Source organism: Canis lupus, chromosome 12 (genome assembly GCF_011100685.1).
Source record: "Canis lupus familiaris isolate Mischka breed German Shepherd chromosome 12, alternate assembly UU_Cfam_GSD_1.0, whole genome shotgun sequence".
Classification (NCBI taxonomy): Eukaryota; Metazoa; Chordata; class Mammalia; order Carnivora; family Canidae; genus Canis; species Canis lupus.
In genome coordinates, this window is record NC_049233.1 from 6,995,280 (window position 1) to 7,020,994 (window position 25,715).

General features: G+C 41.8%; 1 protein-coding gene and 1 long non-coding RNA gene across 4 annotated transcripts in view; one reads left to right on the forward strand and one right to left on the reverse strand.

The window, feature by feature from the left end:
- Nucleotides 1-4,989: 4,989 nt before the first annotated feature.
- On the reverse strand, nt 4,990-6,851 carry LOC111098244. The gene is made up of 2 exons (XR_005367642.1): nt 6,363-6,851; nt 4,990-5,796 (listed from the first exon to the last, which is right to left on the reverse strand). It is a non-coding gene; the product is annotated as an uncharacterized LOC111098244 (long non-coding RNA).
- ZFAND3 (zinc finger AN1-type containing 3) overlaps nt 6,058-25,715 on the forward strand; it is a 324,904-nt gene continuing 305,246 nt past the window's right edge. The window contains exon 1 of one of the 3 annotated variants that reach the window (XM_038553941.1): nt 6,058-6,437. Coding sequence is in view for 2 of the 3 variants with exons in the window: in XM_038553939.1 (XP_038409867.1) it covers nt 7,168-7,238 (71 nt within the window). In the remaining variant the exon portion in view is untranslated. Of the gene's footprint in view, nt 6,438-7,123; nt 7,239-25,715 lie in introns of those variants that run through there. The other 2 variants (XM_038553939.1, XM_038553940.1) reach the window with 2 other exon arrangements.

Genomic DNA, 25,715 nt, shown 5'->3' on the forward strand with positions numbered 1-25,715 from the left:
TGCCTGATGGTCTTTAGTGGAACATCAATCTTCTTTTCAGACTCATACTGGAATTTCTACCATTGGCTCTCCTGGTTTTTAAGCCTCCAGACTGCAGATCTAGGGACTTCTCAGCCTCCATATTTGCATGGACCAATTCCTTACAATGAATTTCATATATATATATATATATATATATATATATACACACACACATACACACATATATATGTATAAATATGTGTGTGTCCGTGTATGTGTATATATATATATATGCATACATATAATGTAAATAAAGAAATTAAAATAAGCCTCATATATATGGTTATGCAGCTATGCAGCTGATCCTTGAAAAATGGGGGGGGGGGTGTGGAGATTAGGAACACTGACCTCTCCCTATAGTCAAAAATTTGCATTTAACTTTTGACTTCCCCAAAACTTAACTACTCATAGCTTACTATTGACTTACCAATAACATAAACAGTCAATTAACACGTATTTTGTATATCATATGCTGTATCCTTAAAATAAAGTAAGCTGGAGAAAAGAAAATGCTGTTATGAAAATCATAAGGAAGAGAAAATACATTTATAGTACTGTACTGCATAAAAAAAAATCCTCATATAAATGGACCTGAATAGTTAAAACCTGTGTCATTCAGGGTCAACCATACTTTATAAAATACATATATATACATATGCTGTATACATATATACATATATGTATACATATACATACACACACACACACACACATATATATATATAGTTTCATATATATCTTTTTTTTTAAATGTAGGCTCCATGCCCAGTACGCAGGGCTTGAATTATGGACCCTGAGCTTAAGACCTGAGCCAAGATCAAGACCTGAGCTGAGACCAAGAGCTGAACACTTAACCAACTGAGCCACCCAGGTGCCCCTGCTTTCATATATATCTTAATAGAATATACATATATATCCTATATATCTCCAGAGAACCCTAATAATTTAGCTACAGACAATACTGCAAAGCCAAATGCATGGATGTGGAAGATGTCCATGACATATTTCTAAGTTAAAAATCAGCAGAATATGGGAACCCTGAGTGGCGCAGCGGTTTACCGCCTGCCTTTGGCCCAGGGCGCGATCCTGGAGACCTGGGATCGAGTCCCACGTCGGGCTCCCGGTGCATGGAGCCTGCTTCTCCCTCTGCCTGTGTCTCTGCCTCTCTTTCTCTCTCTGTGTGACTATCACGAATAAATAAAAATTAAAAAAAAATCAGCAGAATATACTCTGTGTTACGTGACCCATTTATATAAGAGTATACAAATGAAAAGCCTGGAAGGCTATATAACAAACTGCTAACAAAGAGTCTCTCTAGGGAGTGGTATTAGGGAGGACTTTTGCTTTCTCATTATTTCAATTTTTTTTTTTCCCCACAAAGGTCAAGTATTTCTGGGAAAAACAGTATTTCCATTCTTGAAAAGAAATTTAAAAGTCAGTAAAATCAAATTTCACACCAAGATGGGTGTGAGCAGCAGGGAAATCAGCAATTGCTTCACGAACATGGGAACATGAGACGTGAAATGGCAGCATTCTCTCCTCCCCTCCCCTCTCCTCTCCATTGCACTCTTCATTTTATTTAATTTATTTTTAGTTTCCTGAGAAGGTCTGGAGATGGTATGCTTGGTTGCTCTTCTTTTCCCTTGGCTCTGAGAGTTTATCCATGCCAAGTGGACCGTAAGTGACTAAAAGAATCAACTGCACATCAGAAAACTGGAGGGCCAGAAGTAACCTTAGGGGGGTCTAGTTCAGTGACTTAAAAAAATTCTTTTTTTTTTTTTTTTTTTTCCCTTTGGAAAAGCAAGTGCAGAAAGAGAGCAGAAACCAGAATTCTTGCTCTCTGAGAACGTGGTTTGAAAGACACTCATCTAATCTAATCCTATCATTTTCAGAAAGATTTCAGATTTTCTGCTCTTGGCCAGCTATATCATACATTCCTAAGTCTATACAGGTGACTTGGATTGCATCTTTTCTGGACTTTAAGAGGCTGAACAATTCCTGAATTAGGTAAACAGGACATGTTGTGACTGGGCAAAGTCACCGCTTTCTTTGCAGGTGAGAGATGCCCCATTTTCTCTTTCCTAGCAGCCCAAGGCCCTTTTTCTTTTTTAGGGTTACTAAACCTGGCTCCCATTCTCCCCAGGGGTCCAGAGTGTTGTATGATTCTCTGTCCCCAGGAGAGGGAACATAAGGAACATAAGAAAGAGGAACTGAGGAAAATAACTTAATGGCAAGGCAAGGAGGCTTTGTTAAACTCATAGAATTAGGGTTGGGATTAGGTCTGGAATTTAGGATTACCTTTTACAGATAATGTTAGGATTAGGATGAAGATGGAGGCTAGGGTTTAGATTGGACATTGGGGCTAATACCAAGGTAGAATGAATGATGATGATGGAAGGTTTGAACTGGGAGTTAAAGCTGTTGGGTAAGAATTAGAGTGTGAGTTGGAGGACCATCTGTGCTTTCTCTCAGGTCTCCACAAGTGTCTCCTTTTGGCCATCTCTTGCAGTGCTAAGGTATTTGGACTCAGTAGTACCAAGAAAGCAGCCCTTGTGAGCCCCTGCCCGTGAGTACCATAGCTCTTTCCCACACAACCTCACTTGCTCCTTCAAGAGCTCTGCCTGCTGAAGCATTAATGTTATCCTTTATTAGACCCTACTGAGCACATAGATGGCTCCTTTCAGGCCAATGGTGATTGCAAAGTACCCCCAAGAGTCACATCACAGGTTCATCTGGAATGTAATCGACGCTAGGAAATAGTCAAGACAATTATAACAAAAGCACTTCTGTCAATTACCCTATACTTTGGTACCCTACTTTGATGATGCCCTGAAATGTTATGTCTTCTCTGAGCTTTCAGCCAACTAAGTGGGCATGTTCAGGAACTGGTTCAAGGACTCTTCTGATAGAAACCTTGGGAACTAAGAGTGAAAAGTTAGCCAAGGAAGTAAGAGGAAGTAAATGAACACTGGTTCTCATTTATACAACTCAGTGTGAGGAGAAGGTTCACAGTGAGTTTCAATGTCTTCTAGGGAAGGTGAGAGTGATCAGACAATCTCCCGGGATAGTCCGAATAGGGTGCCAATTCACATATGGGGTTCACGTTGATTTTTTTTTTAATTCACCAAATATTTATTAATGTCTACCAAATGTGTCCTGGGCGTTGTATGCAGTGAGCAAACCAGACATGATCTTTGGAGAGAAAACACACACATAAATATTTAATTATAAATCATGATAGGTTCTGCAAAGAAGAATAAAATGGGGCAACATAATTTTGGGGCTGGGGATCAAGCAAGCTTATTTGAGGGAATGCCGTTTGATTTTTAGGCCTGAAATACTTTAAGTAGGAGTTAATTTGATGGAAAATTTTTGAACATGTCCACTGTTCTTTATACTTTTTGATTTCAGGCTGCAATTTACTCTTTTTTTTTTGGTGTGTGGTAGACACCTTTTAGAATCTTTGCCAAGAACACAACTGACCTTCTTTGTGAACCAAAGGCTACAAGAATGAGCCTCTGGCAGTCATGTTTGCATTATAAAACAAAGAGACTTGACTGGCCCAAAGCAACTTTATCAAGAATAGACAACCTGACATAAATTTGACCAGTAAGGTTCTTCCCCCTGGTTATTGGGACTCATAGATAACTGATTAATTTCTGCTGGTTCTTGAAGTGAAGCCAGGGAAGCTTGAACAGTCACGTTCCACTGTGTTCCCCGAAAAGCAGTGAAAACACATCTGTAGAGTGACACAGAGATGGGAGAACATGTGACCAGAAAGAAAAAGAGATAATGAGAAACTAGGCTACTTGGCTTCTGTATTTTATTTATTTTATTTTTATTTATGATAGTCACACACACACACACAGAGAGAGAGAGAGAGAGAGAGAGAGAGGCAGAGACAGAAGCAGGCTCCATGCACCGGGAGCCCAACGTGGGATTCGATCCCGGGTCTCCAGGATCACACCCTGGGCCAAAGGCAGGCACTAAACCTCTGCACCACCCAGGGATCCTAGCTTCTGTATTTTATATCCCTCTTCCAGTCCTTCATGAGATCTATTTGCTCTCTGTGTCCTTGGGTTCTTTAAGATTATTTCCTTCAATAAATTACTAATTAATGATTTTTTGCATGAAGTTTCAGTGGTTTCTGTTCTTTGCAGATGAAAGAGGTTTGACTAAGAAGGACTTCTTATCAGATTAGCTCTTCCATTTAGCAAACATAGGCTGAGTTGGCTTCCATCCCACAGAGACTTGTGGATCCCACAGGCACACACATAATGCACAAACATAATAGTATATATAGAAATAAAATACCATTTGGTAATAAAATTAATCTAGGTAATAGCCTCCGAAGGTCTTGTATCCCCACTGGGTTGAGGGTACTCAGCAGCTATTTCTAAGAGCCAAACCTTTTGGAGCTAGGTTTTGTGATATCTTATCTTATATCTTTATATACATAAACATGTATATTTCTTGGTCCTATAACAGAGATTATGTGGGTAGAGGAAGGTAGGACCAATTTTGCCTTGTCAGAGGTACGGAAGGTACTGAAGAGAAAACAGGCCTGAAGGGGCAGTAGGAGTGTGCTGGGCAAGAGAGGGAAAGAGCAGTGGGGCAGAGGAGAATATGGGGCACAAGGCCTTAGAAAACCTTGTGCACATATTGAGTACTCGGAAAATGCTTGTTAAAATAAATAACTGGCAGACAGACAGGTAGGCAAGCAGTTTGGAATTTGACAATCAGTTTATACTGCATCTTCCTTTTGGTTTTCGGATTTTCTTTTCCATATATAAAAGATCATCAAGATGCCAATAGAGAAAGAGTCCCACTTAATCTTCATCTGTTAAACTCAAAGGCTGTAAGTCTTTCATGACTGTGGCAATTTTATGTCAGCTTAAGTGAAGATTTAAGGGCTGTGTGAGCCCAGTGGAAGCTAGGTGTGTTGTACGGTCTCATCCATTCTATGGATTCTTGACAAAAATATTTATTGAAGGCTTGTGAAAAATCACAAAGTTGAAACTCAGTATTACGAAAACCAGCACTCTCATTTTGGGGTGTGCTGGCTGTAAGGACTTGACTTCTGCAATCAAGTAGCAGCATCTCTAAGAGGATGCTAAGCTGTGATCTTTGCTCTTTAGAGGCCAAAGGAGGTGACACACACGTTAACAAGTCCACAGATCATGCACAAACATAACTGTAGCTATAGAAATAAAATAGCAACATTTGGTAATAACATTGATCTAGGTAATACCCCCTCTGAGGTCTCATATTCCCGCCGAGTTGGGCGTATACAGCAGCTTTTTCTAAGAGCCAGGAAAGCTTCCTGCAAGCAGCTGGCACCTGGACTTTCGCCCACAAGGGTCTCAGCTGTGGGTCGCTTCTCCAGGAGATCATGGTACAAGTTTCCCCCGCGTTGAGATTGGTCATTCACAATCTCCTTCTGCTCACGAACGGCTGGAGCTCAGCACGGGTTCAAGATCAAAGACACAGAGTGCTAAACGCTTATTTTTTAGTGGCTCGAACTTCTTTTGGTTACATCAGTTTTCATCACGGATTCGGCCACAGCGCTCCCCCCAGAAACCAAACCCGTCCGCTCTAGAAAAAGAGGCTTTCGGGCGCCCGGGGGGGCTCAGCGGTTGAGCATCTGCCTTCGGCTCAGGGCGTGATCCCGGGGTCCTGGGATCGAGTCCCGCATCGGGTTCCCTGCGTGGAGCCTGCTGCTCCCTCTGCCTGGGTCTCTGCCTCTCAGTGTGTCTCAGGAATAAACAAATGAACCTTTAAAAAAAAAAAAAAAAAAAGAGGCTTTCCCTGCCAAGGCACAGGTTGTGGACTTGCGTCTCCGAGGCTGCGGGCACCGACGAGAGAGGAGGGGCGCGGAACGTGACGGAGACGCTGCCCTCCCGCCCTTCCTGGGGCGGGGGAGGAGGGGGGAGGGGAGGAGGGGGGGGAGGGGAGGAGGGGGGGAGGGGAGGAGGGGGGAGGGGGGGAGGGACGTTTCCCAGAAGTTCCTTCCAGCCAAGAGGAGACCAGTCGTCTGGGTGGAACTGAAGAGTGGGTCGGGTGCCGGGCCACTGGGAAGAGAGAGACTCCTAGGGGACTGGCAGTTAGCGGAGAAGAGGCCCCGCAGCAGCCAGTTCCGGGCCCTCCCTGCAGGCGAGGACCCCCACGGCCCTGCAAAACGCGAGGGCCACTTCCGGGTTTGGAAGCGCTCCCTCCTGGCCCCTCCCACACCCGGTTACGGGGTCTCCGGGCGCATGCGCTGCACTCGTCCGCCGCTCCGGGACCGGCCCGACTTACCCTAAACAACTAATCTGCTCCTCCCCCTCCCGCTTGGGCCGTACCATTCGTGTTTGGGGGGGAGGCAACGCGCCTCAGAGTAGTCAGAAGCCTGCTCCCCTTCTTCCGACGGGGAGAAGGTAAGTTTGCCTCAGATTTTAAAAGTCCCGAGAATACGGGAGCCTCAGAGGCCCGTCGCCGAGTGATAGCCCGACGCGCTCGGCTCAGCGCAGAGCCCAGTAGCCTTCCTTTGAGGAGCGGAACAAAGTGGCACGCCCGGATCCCAGCTGATCAGCTGCTGGGCTTTGGCGGCGGCTCCCCCGGGCGAGACCATTGTGACTCCTTGGGAGGGGTGCGTGAGGAGGGGAGGGGGCGGAGCGGCCATTGTCCGGTCAGCGCAGCCTCCGGGGGAGGGGAGAGTGACGGAGCGAGCGGGTCCCAGGGCTTCCCAGCGGCCGCTGCTACGCCAGAGCCGGCGGGGGCCTCAGGTGCGTCCCGGCGCCGCCGCACGGGACACCGCTCTGGCTGCGAGCGGCGGTGGGAGCCGCCGAGGGCGCCGGGTCTCCCCTCGTCCCCCGCACGCCCCTCCTCCTCGGCTCCCCTCCCTCTGCTCTCCGCGCCTCCCCCGGCCCCCCCGTCTCTGCAGGCCGAGTGGTGCGGCCCGCCTCCAGCTGACCGGCCTGGAATCCCGGCTCGGAGCCCCGGACTCGCGCCCGCCCGCGCGCCCGCTCCCTCCCCCTCCCCCCGCCCCGAGCCCCCCGCCGCCGCCGCCGCCGCCGCCTCCGCCGCCGCCTCCTTCGAGCGGGGCCCGGGCCCAGCCGCCGCCGCCGCCGCCGCCGCCGCCGCCGAGCTCCGCCGCCGCCGAGCACCATGGGAGACGCCGGGAGCGAGCGCAGCAAAGCGCCCAGCCTGCCGCCTCGCTGTCCCTGCGGCTTCTGGGGGTAAGTGTCCGGCCGGGTGGGGGCGGGGGCGGGGGCCGGGGGCGCGAGCGCGGGCGCGGGGGCTGCCGGCCAGGCCTCGGGGCGGCGGGAGGCCGGAACCCTGGGGGCTGGGCCCGAGCCGGGCCTGCTGGGAGGGGGCAGGGGCCGCGTCTCGGGGAGGGGCGCTGGGTGGGGAGCCGGAGGTGGGCAGAGGAGGCCCTGCCCGGGGTGCACTGCCACCCTCCGGGACCCTCCTACCTGGGGTTTGGGGCCGCCGGGGCCGCCCGGGCCGCCCGGGCCGCGGGGGAGGGGGGCAGGGCAGCAGGAAGGGATGAGGGGGCGGTGTTGGCACCTCCGGGTGGAGCTGGGGTGCCCCTCTCCCTTGGCATGTGGAGGCGGCCAGCCCTCCCCCCCGCCTTGGTAGGAGTTGGTGCCCAGGCACCAGGAGGGTATTTCCTCTGACTTTTTCACCTCCTCCCCCTCCCGGTCCCCCAGAGACTTGCATCATCACTTCCTAAATTATATCCCAGTGCCCTATTTGCTTTTAGGAAGCTGTTCACACGTCACCCATTAAAAAAAAAAAAAAAAAAAAAAAAAAAATCCAGCCCGGAACCCAGGCTGGGGTAAAGTTACAAGATTGTGGAGGTCTCACCTTTATTTCAAACACATTTCAGAAGATTTGTAAAATTTCCCTGTCAAAATCCCCCCAAAAAAAACAAAAAATAAAACTCAAGGCAGCCTGGCTTGGGAACGTGAGAGCCAGTTTGCTCAATTGGCTCAGATTCCTCTCTCTCCCTCCTTTTTTTTTTTTTCTTTTTTCTTTTTTTTTTTTTGATGATAAAAATATTCACATTGGCCAGCCTGCATTATTACTTAGCCATCTTGTGTTAGAGTGAAAGAATATGAGGTGGGAAATCAACTTTTCCACCACCTATAGTTATATTTTAAATTCTCCTCGTAGGGCTTGAGTTTCATGAATTACCACCCCTTTTACCTAACAGGTGCCTCCATCTTACCTTACAATTCTAATTGTATCATAAGGAAACCAGAGACTTTAAAGGAATTTTGTGATTGAGCCCCCTTTTTAAAAAATTTTTCCAAAGACCTAGTATATTTCAAGGTACATATAGGCAGTAAGGAAATGATTATTTCTGAGAACATCTTGGGAAAATGTATTGAACTATTTTATTTTTGCTACTTCTCAGATGTTAAGAATGGCCCAGGTACAGATTAAGTCTGATTTTGGGGAGTGCAGAGAAAGATTAGAAAGTGGATCTTAATAATGTAGTTTTCTGTGGAATTTGCCCGATTCAAGGTGGTGACAAAGAAATAGATGGTCATTTTCTCATCTTTCTGCCTTTTCTTTCTCAAGAATTCCTGGTGGAAAGATGTTAGTCAAAAATAAGTTATGGTATTACCAAAGTTCTGAAGATGTGAAAATATTTAAGGTTTTATAGCCTTCCTAATAAGTGGACTGTCTGCTAAGCACTTTCAGGGACAGTCTCATTCCCACAGAATTTTAGATCCATTATCTCTTTATGGATGAGGAAGTTGAGGCTTAAGAGGGTGGATAGCTTGCCCCTTGCTTACTGGGAGCTTAGGGTGGAGCTGGTGAGCTCTTCAGAGTGCTTAGTACCATCACGTTTATGACATCAATCTGCTGCTCTGGAAAAATCTGGAGTCACAAGCCTCTGATTGTAACTCATAAGAAGACATGTGGCTCAAAGAAAGTAGCTGCCAGTGGCAACTAATGCCCAGGATGTATCAGAGGCTTGTTTCCTGGCAACGTGTGTATGTCCTTGGGACTATTATTGTGCGTGGAACCCTTATTGAAAGACTTAGAGCAAGATGTAGAAACTAAGGAAACGGAATAGCCTTTTACTTTTAGCTAGCAGAGTTCTGAATGATGCCAAGAAAGTTTGATACGTGCAGGGAGGCATAGTTAAATCCATACCATACTCGACCCATAAGCAATCAGGCCTGCTTCTTTGATGGTCTCAGGCCCTTTTTATGAACTGCAGTTTGCCAAATAGGAGTTGTGAGCACAAAACTAATATTTTTATGTTGAGAAGTGTTCTTGTTTTTTTTAATGTGTAACGCTTTAACCTTTTCAAAAGCAGTTTGTGGGTAGCTGTGTAATTTGCATTTTATACCAAAGTGTCACGATATTGCTGCCTAGTTTTATCATAACTGGCTTTGAGCATGTGTGTTCCTTAGTGTATGGGTCACTTCCATACTATGTTCATTAAGTAAACTTGAATATATTCAATAGATAATTGAGTGCCTGTGATATAATGGTGGACAAGGGGGCACTGGCCCCATCTGGGGACAGAGGGCATATGGAAGTAAAGTGACAGAATAATGTGTGTTAGCATTGGTACAGGGTACTCTGGGAGGAGCACTTAGCCTAGTTGACGTGGAGGTAGAGGAAAGTAGCCTGGAGGAAGTGACACTAGCCTACACCTGCCGGAAGGATAGGAGAGAATGGAAATAGAAGAGTTTCTTCCAGGCGGAGGGAAGAGCATGGGTGAAGGCCTGGAAAAGACAAAGAGCACTCTACATTTCAGGAACCAAAAATTCATTGGGGTGGATTGGTAGATTGTGAGGGGGGATCGGCTAGAGATGGTGAGAGCAATTGGTAATGGAGGGCTCTGTAGGTAAGGCCTAGGTCTTTGGACTTTTATCTTGAGTTCTTTTACTAAGAACTATGGAAGAACCTTGAGCAGATAGTGATGGGACTTTCTTTAATGTAGAAGATCGGATAGTGTTGAGAGTGGGTATGATTGTATCAGTGTGATGTTTTTTATGTTCATGTGGTGTTGCCAGAGGTACAGAAGTCTTGTCTGGAAGAGTAACCCAAAATAGGGATGATTATGTGTAGTAGCCAGGGAGAATGGAAAGACCTAGGTAGATGTGAAAGCAATTCAGGAGCTATCTTTTGCCTTTTCCTTTGATGAAAATGAAGGTGAGTGTGTTACCTGAAAACTTTAGTCAGCATTGCAGTCTGTGGAAGCCGTAGGTCTCTAAAATCAGCTAGCCACGGCCCACACCCAGATCTTTGCAGAGGAGCCTCTCGGCAGAATGTTCTGGCATTATAGTAGACTAAAGGCAGTTCCTTAGGATTGCTCTTCTCTCTAAGGACTTGGGCTGCTGGACTTGCTGCCTGGCATTGTCCAGTCAGGACACCAGGGGCTTGGTTAAATAGAACTGTGAGGTCTTGCTTGTTGGAATGCAATTAGAAAGTGGAATGACAGGAGCATACAGTGCAAATGTGAGAGTGCTTGAACAAGTAAAGTTTCTACTTCTCCTCTCTCCTCCTCTTGGTTTATATTGTATAATTGTGTGCAGGTCATTAAGTTACTATTTTATAGAGACCATCTCTCCACTGGGAAATGTTGCTACCTTGGAAATTGTTGAAGATTTACCTCTTTATAAAAGTTGGAAGGTGTTTGCATGGTGTATACAATGTTTTTATAGTTAATGATCATAAACAGTTTTTTTTTTTTTTTCCCTCAGATATGTACTTACAACTTTTAGTGAAATGGGAGCATTTTCTTGGCTCATTTTTAGGCATTCTGTAATCATGGGAAAAACATATTAGTTTGTAATAGTCAACTCTGGAGTAAAATAGTATTTAAGTTGCAATGTATTCATACACAAAAGCCCTTTTAAACTACACAGATATTATTAGTTGAAGTTACATTTTACATTATTTAGACATTTAAAATGTACTGATACATGTAAATTCACAGGTATTTTCAAAAGTTGTTGAAAGAGCAGACAATATTCCAAAAAAGAGAGAAAGAAGACTAAGACACTAATATGCTGAATATATTGCGGGATAAATAAAAAAGGATAATTAGGGGAAAGATGGATTTCTTAAAAAATCTATATTAAGTATAAAAATCCAATCACTGATATTTAGCTCTTATAATTGGAGACAGTCTCTATTGTAATATATGGAAACTTTGGAAACTACTATTTCTTTATTTTTTAAAAAATATTTTATCTTTATTTATTCATGAGAGACACAGAGAGAGACACAGAAACATAGGCAGAGGGAGAAGCAGGCTTCCTGCAGGGAGCCCGAAATGGGACTCGATCTTGGGACCCCCTGGATCACGACCTGAGCTAAATACAGATGCTCAACCACTGAGCCATCCAGGTGCTCCTGGAAACTACTATTTCTTTCATAAATTATTTTATTTTTTATTTTTTTTAAGATTTTATTTATTTATTCTTAAGAGAGAGAGAGAGAGAGAGAGAGAGAGAGGCAGAGACACAGGCAGAGGAAGAAGCAGGCTCCATGCAGGGACCCGATATGGGACTTGATCCTGGGACTCCAGGATCACACCCTGGGCTGAAGGCAGGCACTAAACTGCTGAGCCATCCAGGATCCCACTTTCATAAATAATTTTAAAGTATAGTTGACATAAATGTTTAGTCTCATATTTAGGGCATAATGGAGTATTTAAATATGGAATTTATTTGGTAAACTATTCATTGTTTTTGATAAAAAATAAGCTCTTGTGTCATAAATATATGGATACAGTTTTTTAGAGATATAGATAATATCAAAGGTATTTTATCTTTGGTCTATTCTGTTGAAGCATTTTATTCACTAACTATATCTGCTAGATAAAAATAAATAAATTTTTAAAAATGGGGCTAGGCAGAGATCAAGAGTAATGTCACTAACTGTATTCCATTCCTAAAGATGTTACTAGTAGAAAGTTGATTGAAAATATAAGATGATTTGTTTTATTCCATTTTACTTTTGGGAATCACAAAGTATTGACTAGTTAACTTAAATAGAATCACTATATATTTTTTTCCTCCCTCTGAGCCCAGGCCTTTGGAATTGATGTAGAACTCTGTTTCTGTCACTTTGTGAGTTATCTGGCTAGTGTGCTTGGCTCCGAACAGTGTGTGGCCCTGGATTCTTTGGTCTCAGGCTCCCAATTAGAACATGTTGCCACACTTTAACCAACTTAACCTGGGCTTTCAAGTTCAAGTGAACACAGCATGAATTACTAGTTAATCAGTAGAATGTTTATTCCAGTGATGTCACTAATTATCCCTTGATTATAAAGTCCCCTTAAACAGTCCCTTAAAAACAGAACCGCTCATTTGTGCAGTTTTACTTTGCGTCTTTGAGTATTGTGCACACCTGAAGATGTGACATGATGTAATAAAGTGTTCACCGTCTGTATGTTTATCTACTTGCCCCATTTTCCTGATTACATTTGGGTATTCAGAAAACATAAAATTTGTCCCATTGATGTGATGGAACACAGGGAGATAATTTTTAAAAAAAGATTTTATTTATTTGAGAGAGAGCATATGAGCACAAACAGTTTTTGGGGGTGAGGAGGCAGAGGGAGAAGCAGACCCCCTCTCCCCCACACTGAGCAGGGAGCAGGATGCAGGGCTCAATCCTAGGACTCTGGGATCATGACTTGAGCCAAAGGCAGATACTTAACTACTGAGCCACCTAGGCCCAATGGGGGAGGGCGGAGGGGAGGGAGGGAAGTGAGTTTTGGAGTGAGGGAGGAGGTAGGAGTAGGGGGGGTGGAGGGGGAGTGAGGGAGGAGGGAAGGTAAGGAAGTACCTTAAGACGTCAGTAATGCCTTCATTTACTTCCTGTCCTTCCTTCCTTCCTTCCTTCTTTTCCTTCTTTTCCTTCTTTTCCTTCTTTTTTTTCCTTCTTTCTTCCTAAGAAATCATGGTCTTTGTTTTATACTGGTTTGAGGCGATAGCTTTTTAGCGTCAGATCCAGTTAACTAACATACAGGACATATAACTCTTGGTATTATTCTTTTCTCCCATTCACCCTGCTTCTGCCTAAAAAGGAGAACTCAGTACTGAAAAGTTTTGACTAAAAATCTCTTCTTAATCCTTAATGGTATTAAACTTAACGTTAGTTTTCATCGACTAACCTTTCCTAGACACAGAAATCAGAGGGCTGTCTTTTTTTTTTTTTTTTAGATTTATTTATTTAGAGAGAACACAAGAGCTTGAGCATGAGCATGAGTGGGAGGGGCAGAGGAAGAGGGAGAAAGAATTTCAAGCAGACTCTGCCCTGTGCATGGAGGTGGAGCCCGGCACAGGGCCCTATCTCATGACCCTGAGATCCCAACCTGAGCTGAAAACAAGAGTTAACTTGCTTAACTGACTGCACCACTCAGGTGCCCTGGACTAAGAATCTTTTGAAATGAGTAAAGTTATTAAAAAAACAAAACAAAACAACCCAGCATGTTAGATATTATTTACCAAGAACAGAGTACTAAGACTGTGAGAACTAATATAATTTGGATTTTTATTAGATCATAAAAGGGTTGTGTGTGTGCAAATTGATTCAGAGTTTCAGAATCCTATAATCATAAATAAAGATTGAGGTTAAACATTCTTTTTTTCTTTTTGAAGGAAGGTAAAGCTTGGTATCTCAACAAAGCCATGCATAGGAGGTGACTGGTCACAACCCAATACTTGTATAATTTTAATGAAACTCTTGAAAAATTGTCTAGATTGAAGCTTGTTGGGTGTTGTGGGACTTGTGTCATAGCGGTTTGTAAAACACTCCAGCTGGGTGGGTGACACTAATATCACTCAGTTCTGTAGAGACTCTGACATCCAGACTGATCATGTTCTGGACTCGGTTTCTGTATAACAGGATTAGGTTGGTGAATGAGATATTTTAGAAGAAGAAATTTACTGTGTGTGTTAAATGCAGTAGAGACGTTAGCAACTTTGTTTTAAAAACCAAAATCCAAGAACATATTCTAGAATTGTGCTTGGCCGTATGGTAGCCACTAGCTACGTATAGCAATTTAAATTCATACTAATTAAAATAAAAAATTCATTTCTTCAGTTATGCTATCTACATGTTAAGTACTACTAGCTCAGTAGTTAACCTTTTAAGGAACACAGGTATAGAATAGTTTCTCCTCCCAGAAGGTTCTTCTGGACAGTGTTGACAGAAGAACACTGTTGAAGAACCTGTTGACCTGATAGACAACCAGGATTTTCAAGGCAATTTTTTTTGTTGTTGAGATCTAATTGACATTCAAGCTTATTTTCTTTTTTTTTTTTAATTTATTTATTTATGATAGTCACACACAGAGAGAGAGAGAGAGAGAGAGAGAGAGAGAGGCGGAGACATAGGCAGAGGGAGAAGCAGGCTCCATGCACCAGAAGCCCGATGTGGGATTCGATCCCGGGTCTCCAGGATCACACACTGGGCCAAAGGCAGGCGCTAAACCGCTGCGCCACCCAGGGATCCCTCAAGCCTATTTTCTTATGAGTTCTGCAGACCCCTGTTTTCTTGTCTTTTGAAAATGAGAGACTTGTTTAATTTAGCTCTAAGTTTCTCTCCAGCTCTAACATTTTATTTCCATTGGGGGAAGCAATGCTGTTGTTAGTTCAGATTACTGGAACGTGTTCCTTTGATCAGTTTTGAGAATTAAGGTGTCACTACCAGTTAGTCCATAGTTTGTTTCCATATATTATTTTTCATCTTACCTTTTTTTTTTTTTTTTTTAAAGATTTTATTTATTCTTAGAGCGAGAGAGAGAGGCAGAGACACAGGCAGAGGGAGAAGCAGGCACCATGCAGGGAGCCTGATGTGGGACTTGATCCCAGGTCTCCAGGATCACACCGTGGGCTGCAGGCGGCGCTAAACTGCTGCGCCACCGGGACTGCCCAGTGAGAGACTTTTTGAAAGATATTCACCGTTGGACTATGACTTTTGTGGAGGAATAATATTTGTTTTTTACAAATGTAAGTCTCATATGGCAGCTTTTGGCACGTGATTGGGGATATGTGCATTGGATTTTCCAATAAATTCAAGTTCCCGTGTACAGAAGAAAGTGGAATGTATTGGAATATCCAGCAGCAGTGGACAGAACAACTGTGATGCACCAGGCTGAGGGAATGGTACAAGTTGAATGAAAATGCCGTGTCATCCTTGAGACCAGGTTGCAGAGCTACAAACAGTGCTGGACATCTGAAGTTGTGGCTGCAGCTGTTGACCAGAGGAAGAAAGAATGCAGTAGGAAGGTGCAGTACTAGATTATTGCATCTATTCATTCAGCATACCAGATGTCTAGTATCATAGGCAGGTGTGATTAGGGCAGAAGAGTGTCCTGGGAGAGGTTATTGATGCAGCTTCCTATCACCATGGCTGTGGGTGGTTGGTAGGAATGGGAGCAGACCACACCATACCATTTTGTGTTTTTAATTTGTAGACAGGCTCTATTTAGACTCCCTGCTGCCTCAGTAATGACCTGGCAAAGAGTGAGGTTGGTGATGTACTTGGGACCTTTTGGGGAGTGCCTTTTCTCATTTCTTTTTGCTAAAGTGGAATGGTATGGAGTAACAGCTGTCTTGTCATGTCTTGGACTCTTAACAGACTGGTAAGTTGAAGTGCATTTATATAAATCACACTCTCAGCCACACTTCCTGGAAGGAGAAGTATTCTGACCATTCAAAAATATCACAAATACTCTTCCCACAGTCAGGTTCTTGTGCCAGACATTTGATTTTCTCTTGTGTGTGTATGTTGGTAGAATTTCTGAACACAGAATGAGGTTTCTGTAGTTTATGGTAGCTGGAAGAATGGGGGCAAGAATTTGGAGAACATAGATTGGGTGGAGGGCTTTGCTGAGCATGTCTGTGCTTTCAAAGTCTGCCTATTTCAGGTCATTGTTTTTCAGTTTTCAACCCTTTCTAGAGTACCTTATATAAATACATGTGGTGGCAAGTTATGGCCTGAAACATGTTTTTTAAATGTAACGAATGAGATACAAAGTAGATTAAACAATACAGTCATTTTTTAGACTGGCCAGAAATATATTAACCAGCAAAAGATAATAAAAAATAAGCTGGAGATGGGAAAAGGTGTGATATATTTCAGTGTAAATTGTTTCTAGATTTACGATTTCTAGGTTTTTGTGCTTGGGGAGACTTGGATGGTTGGTATTACTTGTTTTCTTCAGTTGCCACTGAAATCCAGAAAACCAGGTTTTTCAAGTGTTTGTGTTTGCCTATGAAACTTTGTACGTGTATGTAAAATCTTCACAGTATATGACTTTACATGGTTTTATGTAGTTTGCTTTTCCTTTTCTCTTTTAATATAACAAAGCTGTGCTATTCACTTTTAAAAATAAAGGAGTGTTCTTGATGTTGATCTTAGAAATGTTTGCTTAGGGGAACTTTTGTTGATTGGGGTACATGCTTATGTAATCTTTGAGGCTTGTATTCCTTGTTTCTGTGGATAAGTCACTGTTAATTAGCTCTCTATGTCATCCATGTCACCTTCTCCCTATCCCCCCCACTCCACTGCCAGTGAGAGGTGCTCAAACCATGCATTTTATTTGTAAGGCTAATCTTTTTTTTCAGTGCATATTGGGTAGGATCTAATTAAGGCATGGTTGCTGTGACATAAATGATACAATCTTGAGTAAAGGTATGGAGATTGCATGGTATATATGTGAATCTCTTGGATTCATGGATTAATTTAGAAAATGATAGGCACAGTAAAACGTGTTCTGTGGAAGTGTGTGTCCACATTTTCTTACTCTTGATTTTAAACTGGATAGTGACTACGTATTCTAATCTCTTAGTTGAAAGCCCTTAGATTTATATGAATAGTTTTCATTACTTACATTGTATGTTGTTTTGATTGGAGCTAGAAACTAGGAAGAATGGACTGTGTTGGTTTTGTGTTTATTTTTTTTATTTTTTTTATTTTTTAAATTTTTATTTATTTATGATAGTCACAGAGAGAGAGAGAGAGGCAGAGACATAGGCAGAGGGAGGAGCAGGCTCCATGCAGGGAGCCCGATGTGGGACTCGATCCTGGGTCTCCAGGATCACGCCCCAGGCCAAAGGCAGGCACCAAACCACTGCGCCACCCAGGGATCCCTGGTTTTGTGTTTAAATTTGGGGTGCAAAAAGTCACCAGACAGATCTGTATCACACTAGATTTGGGGGTGAGTTGGAAGAGGAAGGACACAGAAGGTGGTCAAGGGGAAGATGAGTGAGGGGGATGAAGAAAGGGAAATGTGGATGGAAGTGGAGTGGTGGTAGTTAGGAGTGAAGATGCATTGCGGTCACTAGTTTCTAGTCAAAATATGAGAGGTGGCTGCATCTGTAAAGAAACTAATGTGAACAGGTGGGGGCTGGGATTAAAGAAAACATGCTGTCTTCTCTTGAAGTGCAGGGCGTGAGTCCCCTAGGTTCTTGCAGGGTAGTGCAAAAGATCATAGGATACGAGCTGTGGTGCACATTATAAGCTAAAGTTTAGTGGAAATGTAGCAGCTCTCAGCAAATTGGTGTTCTATCTGTTAGAACCCCTTGGGCTCTTTCTAAGCTCAGAGACACCTTTTCAGCCAGTTGAAGGATGGTGCTTCATGGTGTCTTTTTGCAGCGGGCCTCAGAGACTCCATCTACTTTCTTTCCTTTATTGGTATTGCTACATTCTGTGAGATGAATTTTTCTTCTCCCTTCGCAATCCCTGAGTCCGATAGAGAGTTCAGCAAAGTTTCACCCATCTTTACTTGCTGTTCACTAGCTTTACTTGCTGTTCTTGGAAAAACAACTCTCATAAGCCCTTCTCTTTTGAAAGATTTTGCAACTAATACTTACTGGGAGGTTACGTTAAATGTTAAAGAATTTAATAATAGTGCTGCCTGGGGAATAAGACCTTTCTTGTTTGCTGAGTGGCTAATGAAAGGTCCCCTCTCATCCAATCCAGAGTCTTCCAGTGAAATGCTAATCTCTTCTCTCCAGAAAACCAACTGAGTTTGGTGGCTAGGCATGGGCTTTGGAATCAGAATCCTGAATTTAAAACCTGATTTTAGGTAGTTTACCTCCCTGTCTCTTTATCTTAAAAAAAAATAAAATAAAATAAAAAAAAATCTTAGGGTTGCTTTGAAGTTTAGTGAGCTCTAATGCCTGTCAAGTTGTTGGCACAGTGCCTGACCATGGTAAATTACATTTATTAAAGGCTAACTTCTCAGCCTTGAATGAAGGAACATTGGTGGTAGATTAATAGATGCAGAACTATCTTAACTGGGCAATTTGCATTAATGGCAGTCTACATATCAGTTCCATATAGTAAGTTGATGAGGTTTCTGACTAGTCTTTGGCTAGTTTGCCTTTTTCCAAGGCTTGTCTCTTGTTAGTAAGCATTTGTTGAGGACTCTGTTGTGGTCTTGAGCTCTGTTAGACATGATATATACCCTGCTCTGGCTTTTGCCCTAAGAAAGCTCATAGTCTAGAAGGGGAGGCATATCAATAAACTGGCTAAACACCATGAGGAAAGTGCTTTGGGGGATCATCACAGAGTGATGTGAGCACTAACAGGGCATCTCACTGAGACTGGGAGTGGAGGATGGCCAGGAGGGCTTCTATGAGGAGATGGTGCTTAAGCTAGGTATAAAAAGCAGGGGGAACAGCTTGTGCAAAGGCAGAGAGGAGTGAGAAAGCATAATGAATTTAGGGGATTGCAGATACAGCTCAGTATGTTAGCTGTAGTATATGGCAAGAGGCAAGATGAAACTGAGGGGATGAGGAGGGGCCAGTTATGAATATACTTGATTGCCATGCTGTTGAGTTGATTTTTATCCTGGTTGCATTGGGACCATTTAAGGATTTTAAGGATGGATGACAGATGATATTTATGTTTCAAAAAATAACTGGCAGCAATGTGGAGGAGAATTGGAGGTTATAAGCATGGAAACAGAGTCTAGCTAGATCATTTAAAACCTTTTTTTGGGGCAGCCCCAGTGGTGTAGCGGTTTAGCGCCGCCTGCAGCCCAGGGTGTGATCCTGGAGACCCGGGATCGAGTCCCACATCGGGCTCCTTGCAGGGAGCCTGCTTCTCCCTTTGCCTGTGTCTCTGCCTCTTTCTCTCTCTTTCTGTGTCTCTCATGAATAAGTAAATAAAATCTTTAAAAAAAACAAAAACAAAAAACCTTTTTTGGGCCATGGATCCCTTTGACAATTTGATGAAGACCATAGACCTCTCTCAGCATAATGCATAAAATAAAAATGCTTAGGATTATGAAGGAAACCACTTAGATCTTAATGCATTTGTAGTATAGACTGTAGGTTTTTTGGACCCAAGGTAGAGCAACTCTGAGTAAATCCTCTAGTAGGAAAGCTAAGAATGAATATAAGCTGAAATATGGGTATTTTGGTCTATTCAGGCTGTTAAAATACCACAGACTTGGGTGGCTTATAAACAGCAAAAATTTATTTTTCATAGTTCTGATGGCTGGAAATCCAAGATCAAGGCACTGACAGATTGTGATTCTGATGAGTCTGATGTGAGTCTTTCTCATTGATAATGCTATGTTCTCATTATAACCTCATGTGGTGGAAGGGATAAGGGATCTCTCCAGCCTGTTTTATAAGGGCACTAATCCCATTCATTAGGGCAGTGCTCTCCCATGGTCTAATCACCTCCAAAAGGCCTCAACTCCAAACAGCATCACACTGGGCCTTAGGATTCAATGTGTGAATTTTGGGGGGACACAAACATTTCAAATGATAGCACTGGGTCAGTGAGGTCTGAAGAGGGGGCTTGAATATAAGAGCAGAGATGGATTGAATGGGGAGGTGGAATGGGGAAGAGAGGCAGTAAGATTTCTGACCTGTGCAACTGGGTGAAAGATGGTGTCAGTTGTATATATGGTGGGTATAGAAGTTCTACTTAGAAGCTGGCTAGGTTTTGAAAAGTTGTTTGTGAATGCATGTATTCCTAAATCAAAAGTAAAATTATAGATACAATGATTAATGTAATTTGTCAGTGATGCGCAGAGTTTTGTCTTCTAGAAAAACGTTTATACTTTGGAATTTCTTATGTTGAAGTGGTTCTGTCTGAAAGATGAGGGACTTGTGGGAAAGAGAAGATTAGTTTTAGACAGATTGAACATGTTTTTTGGTGAATTAGATGGCATGTCAATGTACTTTTATTGTACCTTTTTAAAATGTAAACTTCTTTTTTTAAAGATTTTTTATTTATTTATTCATAGAGACAGAGAGAGAGAGGCAGAGACACAGGCAGAGGGAGAAGCAGGCATCATACAGAGACCCTGATGTGGGACTCGATCCAGGGTCTCCAGGATCACGCCCTGGGCTGCAGGTGGTGCTAAATCGCTGCGCCACGGGGCTGCCCAAAATGTAAACTTTTTAATTGAAGTATAATACAGAGTGAAAATGTATACATCTTAAGTATTGAGTGAAATGAATTTTCACAAAATGAAAATTTATCATCATAGTATCATGCAGAATGGTTTCACTGTCCTAAAAATTCTCCATGCTATGCCTATTCATATCCCCACCCCCACACAATCACTGATATTTTTACTGTCTCCATAGTTTTGCCTTCTCCAGAATGTCGTATGGTTGGAATTCTACAGTATGTAGCCTTTTCAGATTGGCTTTTTTCACTTAGTAATATGCATTTAAGTTTACTCCATGACTTTTCATGACCTGATAATAGCTCACTTCTGTTTAGCACCAAATGATACTCCATTATTTGGATGTTCCACAGTTTGTTTATTCATTCACCTACTTAAGTACGTCTTGGTTGCTTCCAAATTTTAGCAATTATGAATAAGGCTGCCCTAAACACTCATGTTCAGGTTTTTGTGTGGACATAGTTTTCAGCTTGGTAATAACCAAGGAATGTGATTGGATTATGATAAGACTGTGTTTAGTTTTGTAAGAAACTACCATACTATTTTCCAAAGTGATTATACATTTTGCATTTCCACTAGCAGCAATGAATGTTTGTTTCTCCATGGGCTTACCAGCATTTGGTGGTGTCAATGTTTTGAATTTTGGCCATTCTAATAGATATGTAGCGATATCTCATTTTAATGTGAAATTCCTTTTTTTTTTTTTTTTATAAATTTTTATTTATTTATGATAGAGAGAGAGAGGGAGAAGCAGGCTCCATGCACCGGGAGCCCGATGTGGGATTCGATCCTGGGTCTTCAGGATCGTGCCCCCGGCCAAAGGCAGGCGCCAAACCGCTGCGCCACCCAGGGATCCCTAATGTGAAATTCCTTAATGAAAAATGATGTTGAGCATCTTTTCAGATGATTATTTGTCATCTGTACATCTTCTTTGGTGAAGTGTCTAGGTCTTTTGCCTATTGTGTGTGATTTCTCATTGTGTTTTAAGAGTTCTTTGTGTAATTGGGTAATGATCTGATTATCTGATATGTCTTTTGGAAAAATATTCTGCCAGTCTTTGACTTGTATTACCATTTTCTTATTTTGATGACTTTTTATGTATAACTTGATGATTCTTTTCACATGTATATAAATACATAACCACCACCTACCCATGTTGACAGATAATACATTTCCAATATCCCAGCAGGAGTCTCCTTGTTCCCTACCCCAGGTAATACCCCCAACCTTTTATGACTTTTATCAACATAGATTGGTTTTGCCTGCTTTTGAATTTTGCATGGGAATTATACAGTATTTCTCTTTTATATGTGACTTTTACTCTTCAGCGTTATAAGATTTGTCTACATTTGTATAGAGAGGTAATGATTTTTCATTGGTTTGTGGTATTCTATTACGATAGCATAATTCATCCATTCTACTTTTTGGTACATTTGGTGCTTTTTGGTTTGGGGATATTATGAATACTATGGCTATGAACATTTTTGCGTGTTTCTTTTAGTGGACCTAAGCACTCTTTTCTCTTTGGTATATACCCAGCAGTAGAATTGTTGGGTTATAAAGTGTATGTATATATGTTTAGATTTAGTAGTTTTCTAGAGTGGGTTTATCAACTTACACTCCCGCTCAATATATGAGTTCTGGTTATTCTGTGTCTTTGTCACTACTTAATATTGACTGTCTTTCATTTTAGTTGTGTGTGCTTTGCGGTTTTAATTTGCATTTCCTTGATGACTAATGAAGTTGAGCAATTTTCTTTGTTGGCAGTTTGGCTAAACTTTGTTGTGAAGTTTTTGTTCAAACATTTTGCTTATTTTTCTTTTGGGTTGTCTTTTTAAAACATTCATTTGTAGAGAAGTTCTTTATATATTCTGGATACAAGTCCTTTTTCAGATAGCATTTAAATTTTCCTATACAGTTTTACAGTATTTTTTAATTTTTTCTTTTTTTAAATTACAAAAGGAAAGCATTCATATGATAGAAAATTCAAACAACACAGTGAAAGAGATATCTCCCTTCTATACCATACCCAGAGTTCAATCTAGTGAGAATCATATCTAAGTTTCTTGAGTATCCTTCCAGAAGTTTTCTGTGCATATGCTGCATTTATACTTTTTTCTAACACAGGTATAGCATACTACAGCCTATTTTGTACTTTGCTTTTTTTTAAACTGTATTTTACAGTTCTTTTCAATAACTTGAAAAGATACTTATACATTTCTGCGTTTTTATTTTGTTATATTTAATTCATTTAAATTACATATAGTATATTATTAGTTTCAAAGGTAGAATTTAGTGATTCATCAGTTGTATATAACACCCAGTGCTCATTCTGAGTGCCCTCCTTAATGCTCATCACCCAGTTATGCCATTCCTTCCATGCGCCCCCCCCCCCCCCTTGCAACCCTCAGTTTTTTCCTGTGGTTAAGAGTCTCTCATGATTTGTCTCTCTGTTTTTGTCTTATTTTTCCTTCCTTCCCCTGTGTTCATCTGCTTTGTTTCTTGAATTACACATAGGAGTGAAATCATATGATACTTGTCTTTCTCTGACTGACTTCTTTCACTTAGCATAATACCTTCTAGTTCTATCCATGTTGTTGTGAATGGCAAGATTTCATTCTTTTTGATGGATGAATAATATTTCAGTGTGTGTGTATGTACACCACATCTTTATCCATTCATCTGTTTTTTTTTTAAAGAATTATATATTTATTTATGATAGAGAGAGAGAGGGAGGAGGAGAGAGAGAGAGAGAGGGTGGGGGGAGACACAGGAGGAGGGAGAAGTAGGCTCCATGCCTGGAGCCTGACGTGGGACTCGATCCCGGGACTCCAGGATCGTGCCCTGGGCCAAAGGCAGGCGCTAAACCGCTGAGCCACCCAGGGATCCCCCTCCATTCATCTGTTGATGGACATCTGGCATCTGGGTTCTTTCCATATTTTGGCTATTGTGGACATGGTTGCTATAAACATTGGGGTGAATGTGTCCCTACGGGTCACTGTGTTTGTATCCTTTGGATAAATACTGAATAGTGCAATTGCTGGATTGTAGTGTAGCTCTATTTTTGACTTTTTGAGGAACCTCCTTACTTTCTTCAAGAGTAGCTGCACTCTACCTTCCTTTAAATGACAGCACAGTATTCCAGTAGGTGCATATACTAAATTTAATTTAATCAGGTTTTCTAGTTACTTCTTGATGGTGGTGGTTTGTTTTATTACTGTTCTACAAAAATGGTGTCAGGTATATTGAATTGTAGGGCCATGGACCATCTGATGGTGGAGTAACTTAGATATCTGTATGTTAGAAGGAAGGGTGAGCCACAGTTGTACCATTTACGGTGACATGGATGCATAGATCAAAGCTGAAGCCAGTGGAGCAGGTAGGATTACACAGAAAGTACTGTTAGGCCATTGGTTCCCTCTGGAGTAGAGGTGGGATGTAAGAATCACTTTGGTAACCTTTTCTGAAAAACACATTAATGCTGCTTCCCCCAGTTTCAATTTAGTGTGTCCACGGTGGGATCTGGGCAATTTATTCTTGCCTTTTTTTCTTCCATCCCTTGGCCAACTACCTCTGTGTGTAACTTCCTTTTGAGATCCAGTTGTATTTGTGAGAAGATAGCTGAAGATGGAATCCTATTAAACACAAATAGAATAAGAGGAGTTTAAGATGGAGATGGATGGACAGAGATAGGAGAAATCAGGTGTGGGTAGGGTCATCAAAACCAAGAGGGGATAGTTTACTGAGGAAGTGGCAGTAGGGTCATGCTGAAGGAGTGGTCAAGTAGGATGATTGGGATTTCTCTGCCACTTAAAAGTACTAGAAAAATTTAAATAATGCTTTTTTAGACATGTACATCTCAGCAATGTTCTGGCTCAGTGTGGTACCAAAATACCTTTTGTGAAAAATCACCATAATTACATTTCATGACTACTGAAAATTAACTTCTGTTAATGATCCAAGAATCTGATAATCAGGCATTAGGAAACTTTTCTTGACTCTATAATTTTAGTTTCTGTTGATTCTTTTCCAGTAATAAATTAAGATTTTATATTAGATTTAAAAACAAACTTGAACTACCAGTTTAGATTTGAAGAGCTATTTTGTTCTTATACTCTGTAGGTTCTGGTGGACAGGATTGTACTCACTTCATCTGTCTTGGTATTTTGCTGAATTTTATAGATTTAATCCTTTTGTGTAAGCTGTTATTCAGTTTGGACTTTTCAGCCCCATAAGTATTCAGATATCTTTTCCAGAGTTTTTCAATTGAGGGTGATGTATTTTTGAAATATGTCTATTTCTCTGAAAATATACTAAATATTCTTCCTATTTTCCTCACTCACTCTTTTTTTCAAGGGGGTGTAGTTTAGGATAGAGTAAAAAGGAACCAATCATTTGGGAGGTGATGAAATTTATTTATTTAGTAGGTGCTATGCCCAATGTGGGGCTTGAACTCACAACCCTGAGATCAAAAGTCCCATACTCTAGTGACTGAGCTAGCCAGGCACTCCTGAAATAATAAGTAAGTAAGTAAGTAAGTAAATAAATAAATCATTTCTTCCTCCCCTCTCTTTCCTTCCCCTCTTTTTCCCTCCCTCCCCCCTCCCTTCCTCTCTCCTTCTCCCTCCTTTCTTTCTGATTTTATTTATTTATTTGAGAGAAAGTGCACACACTCCAGAGAGAGGGTATGAATTGAATAGGGGCTAGGGAAGGGGCAGAAAAAGGAGAGGCAGACTCGCTGTGGAGCAGGGAGACCAATGTAATGGGGCTCTATCCCAGGACCCTGGGATAAGTGACCTGAGCCAAAGGCAAATGTGTAACAGACTGAGCCACTCAGGTGCCCCTGAAATTTATTTCTTAAAAATTAAGCTAATATATATTTAGAAAAAAATTGATGAGATATGAAGTGAGATGGAGGGGTAAGCTTCCTGGCTGATATTGATTTATACTATTTCATTCATAATTATGGGTTGTAGGTGTAAGTATGACACAAGAAGAAAGGACCTATTAGTCCCCACATAGTATGATTGGAGAGGTAAGGTCAGATTGCATTTTTCCTATGTTAATGAACATAATATTTTGCTGCATGTTATTTTCTACAAACAGGCTTAGTTTAACTATATGATTACTAGATTATGACTTAAGGAATTTTAAGCATTTGAACATTTAAACTGATGAAAAGTAGTTGGATCATTTGAATTTATAGATGAGTTTTTATTAAAGTACAGTCATGTATATCATTATGTTAATGGTAAATAGGTTTTTGTTAAATATGTGTTAATGATAAATA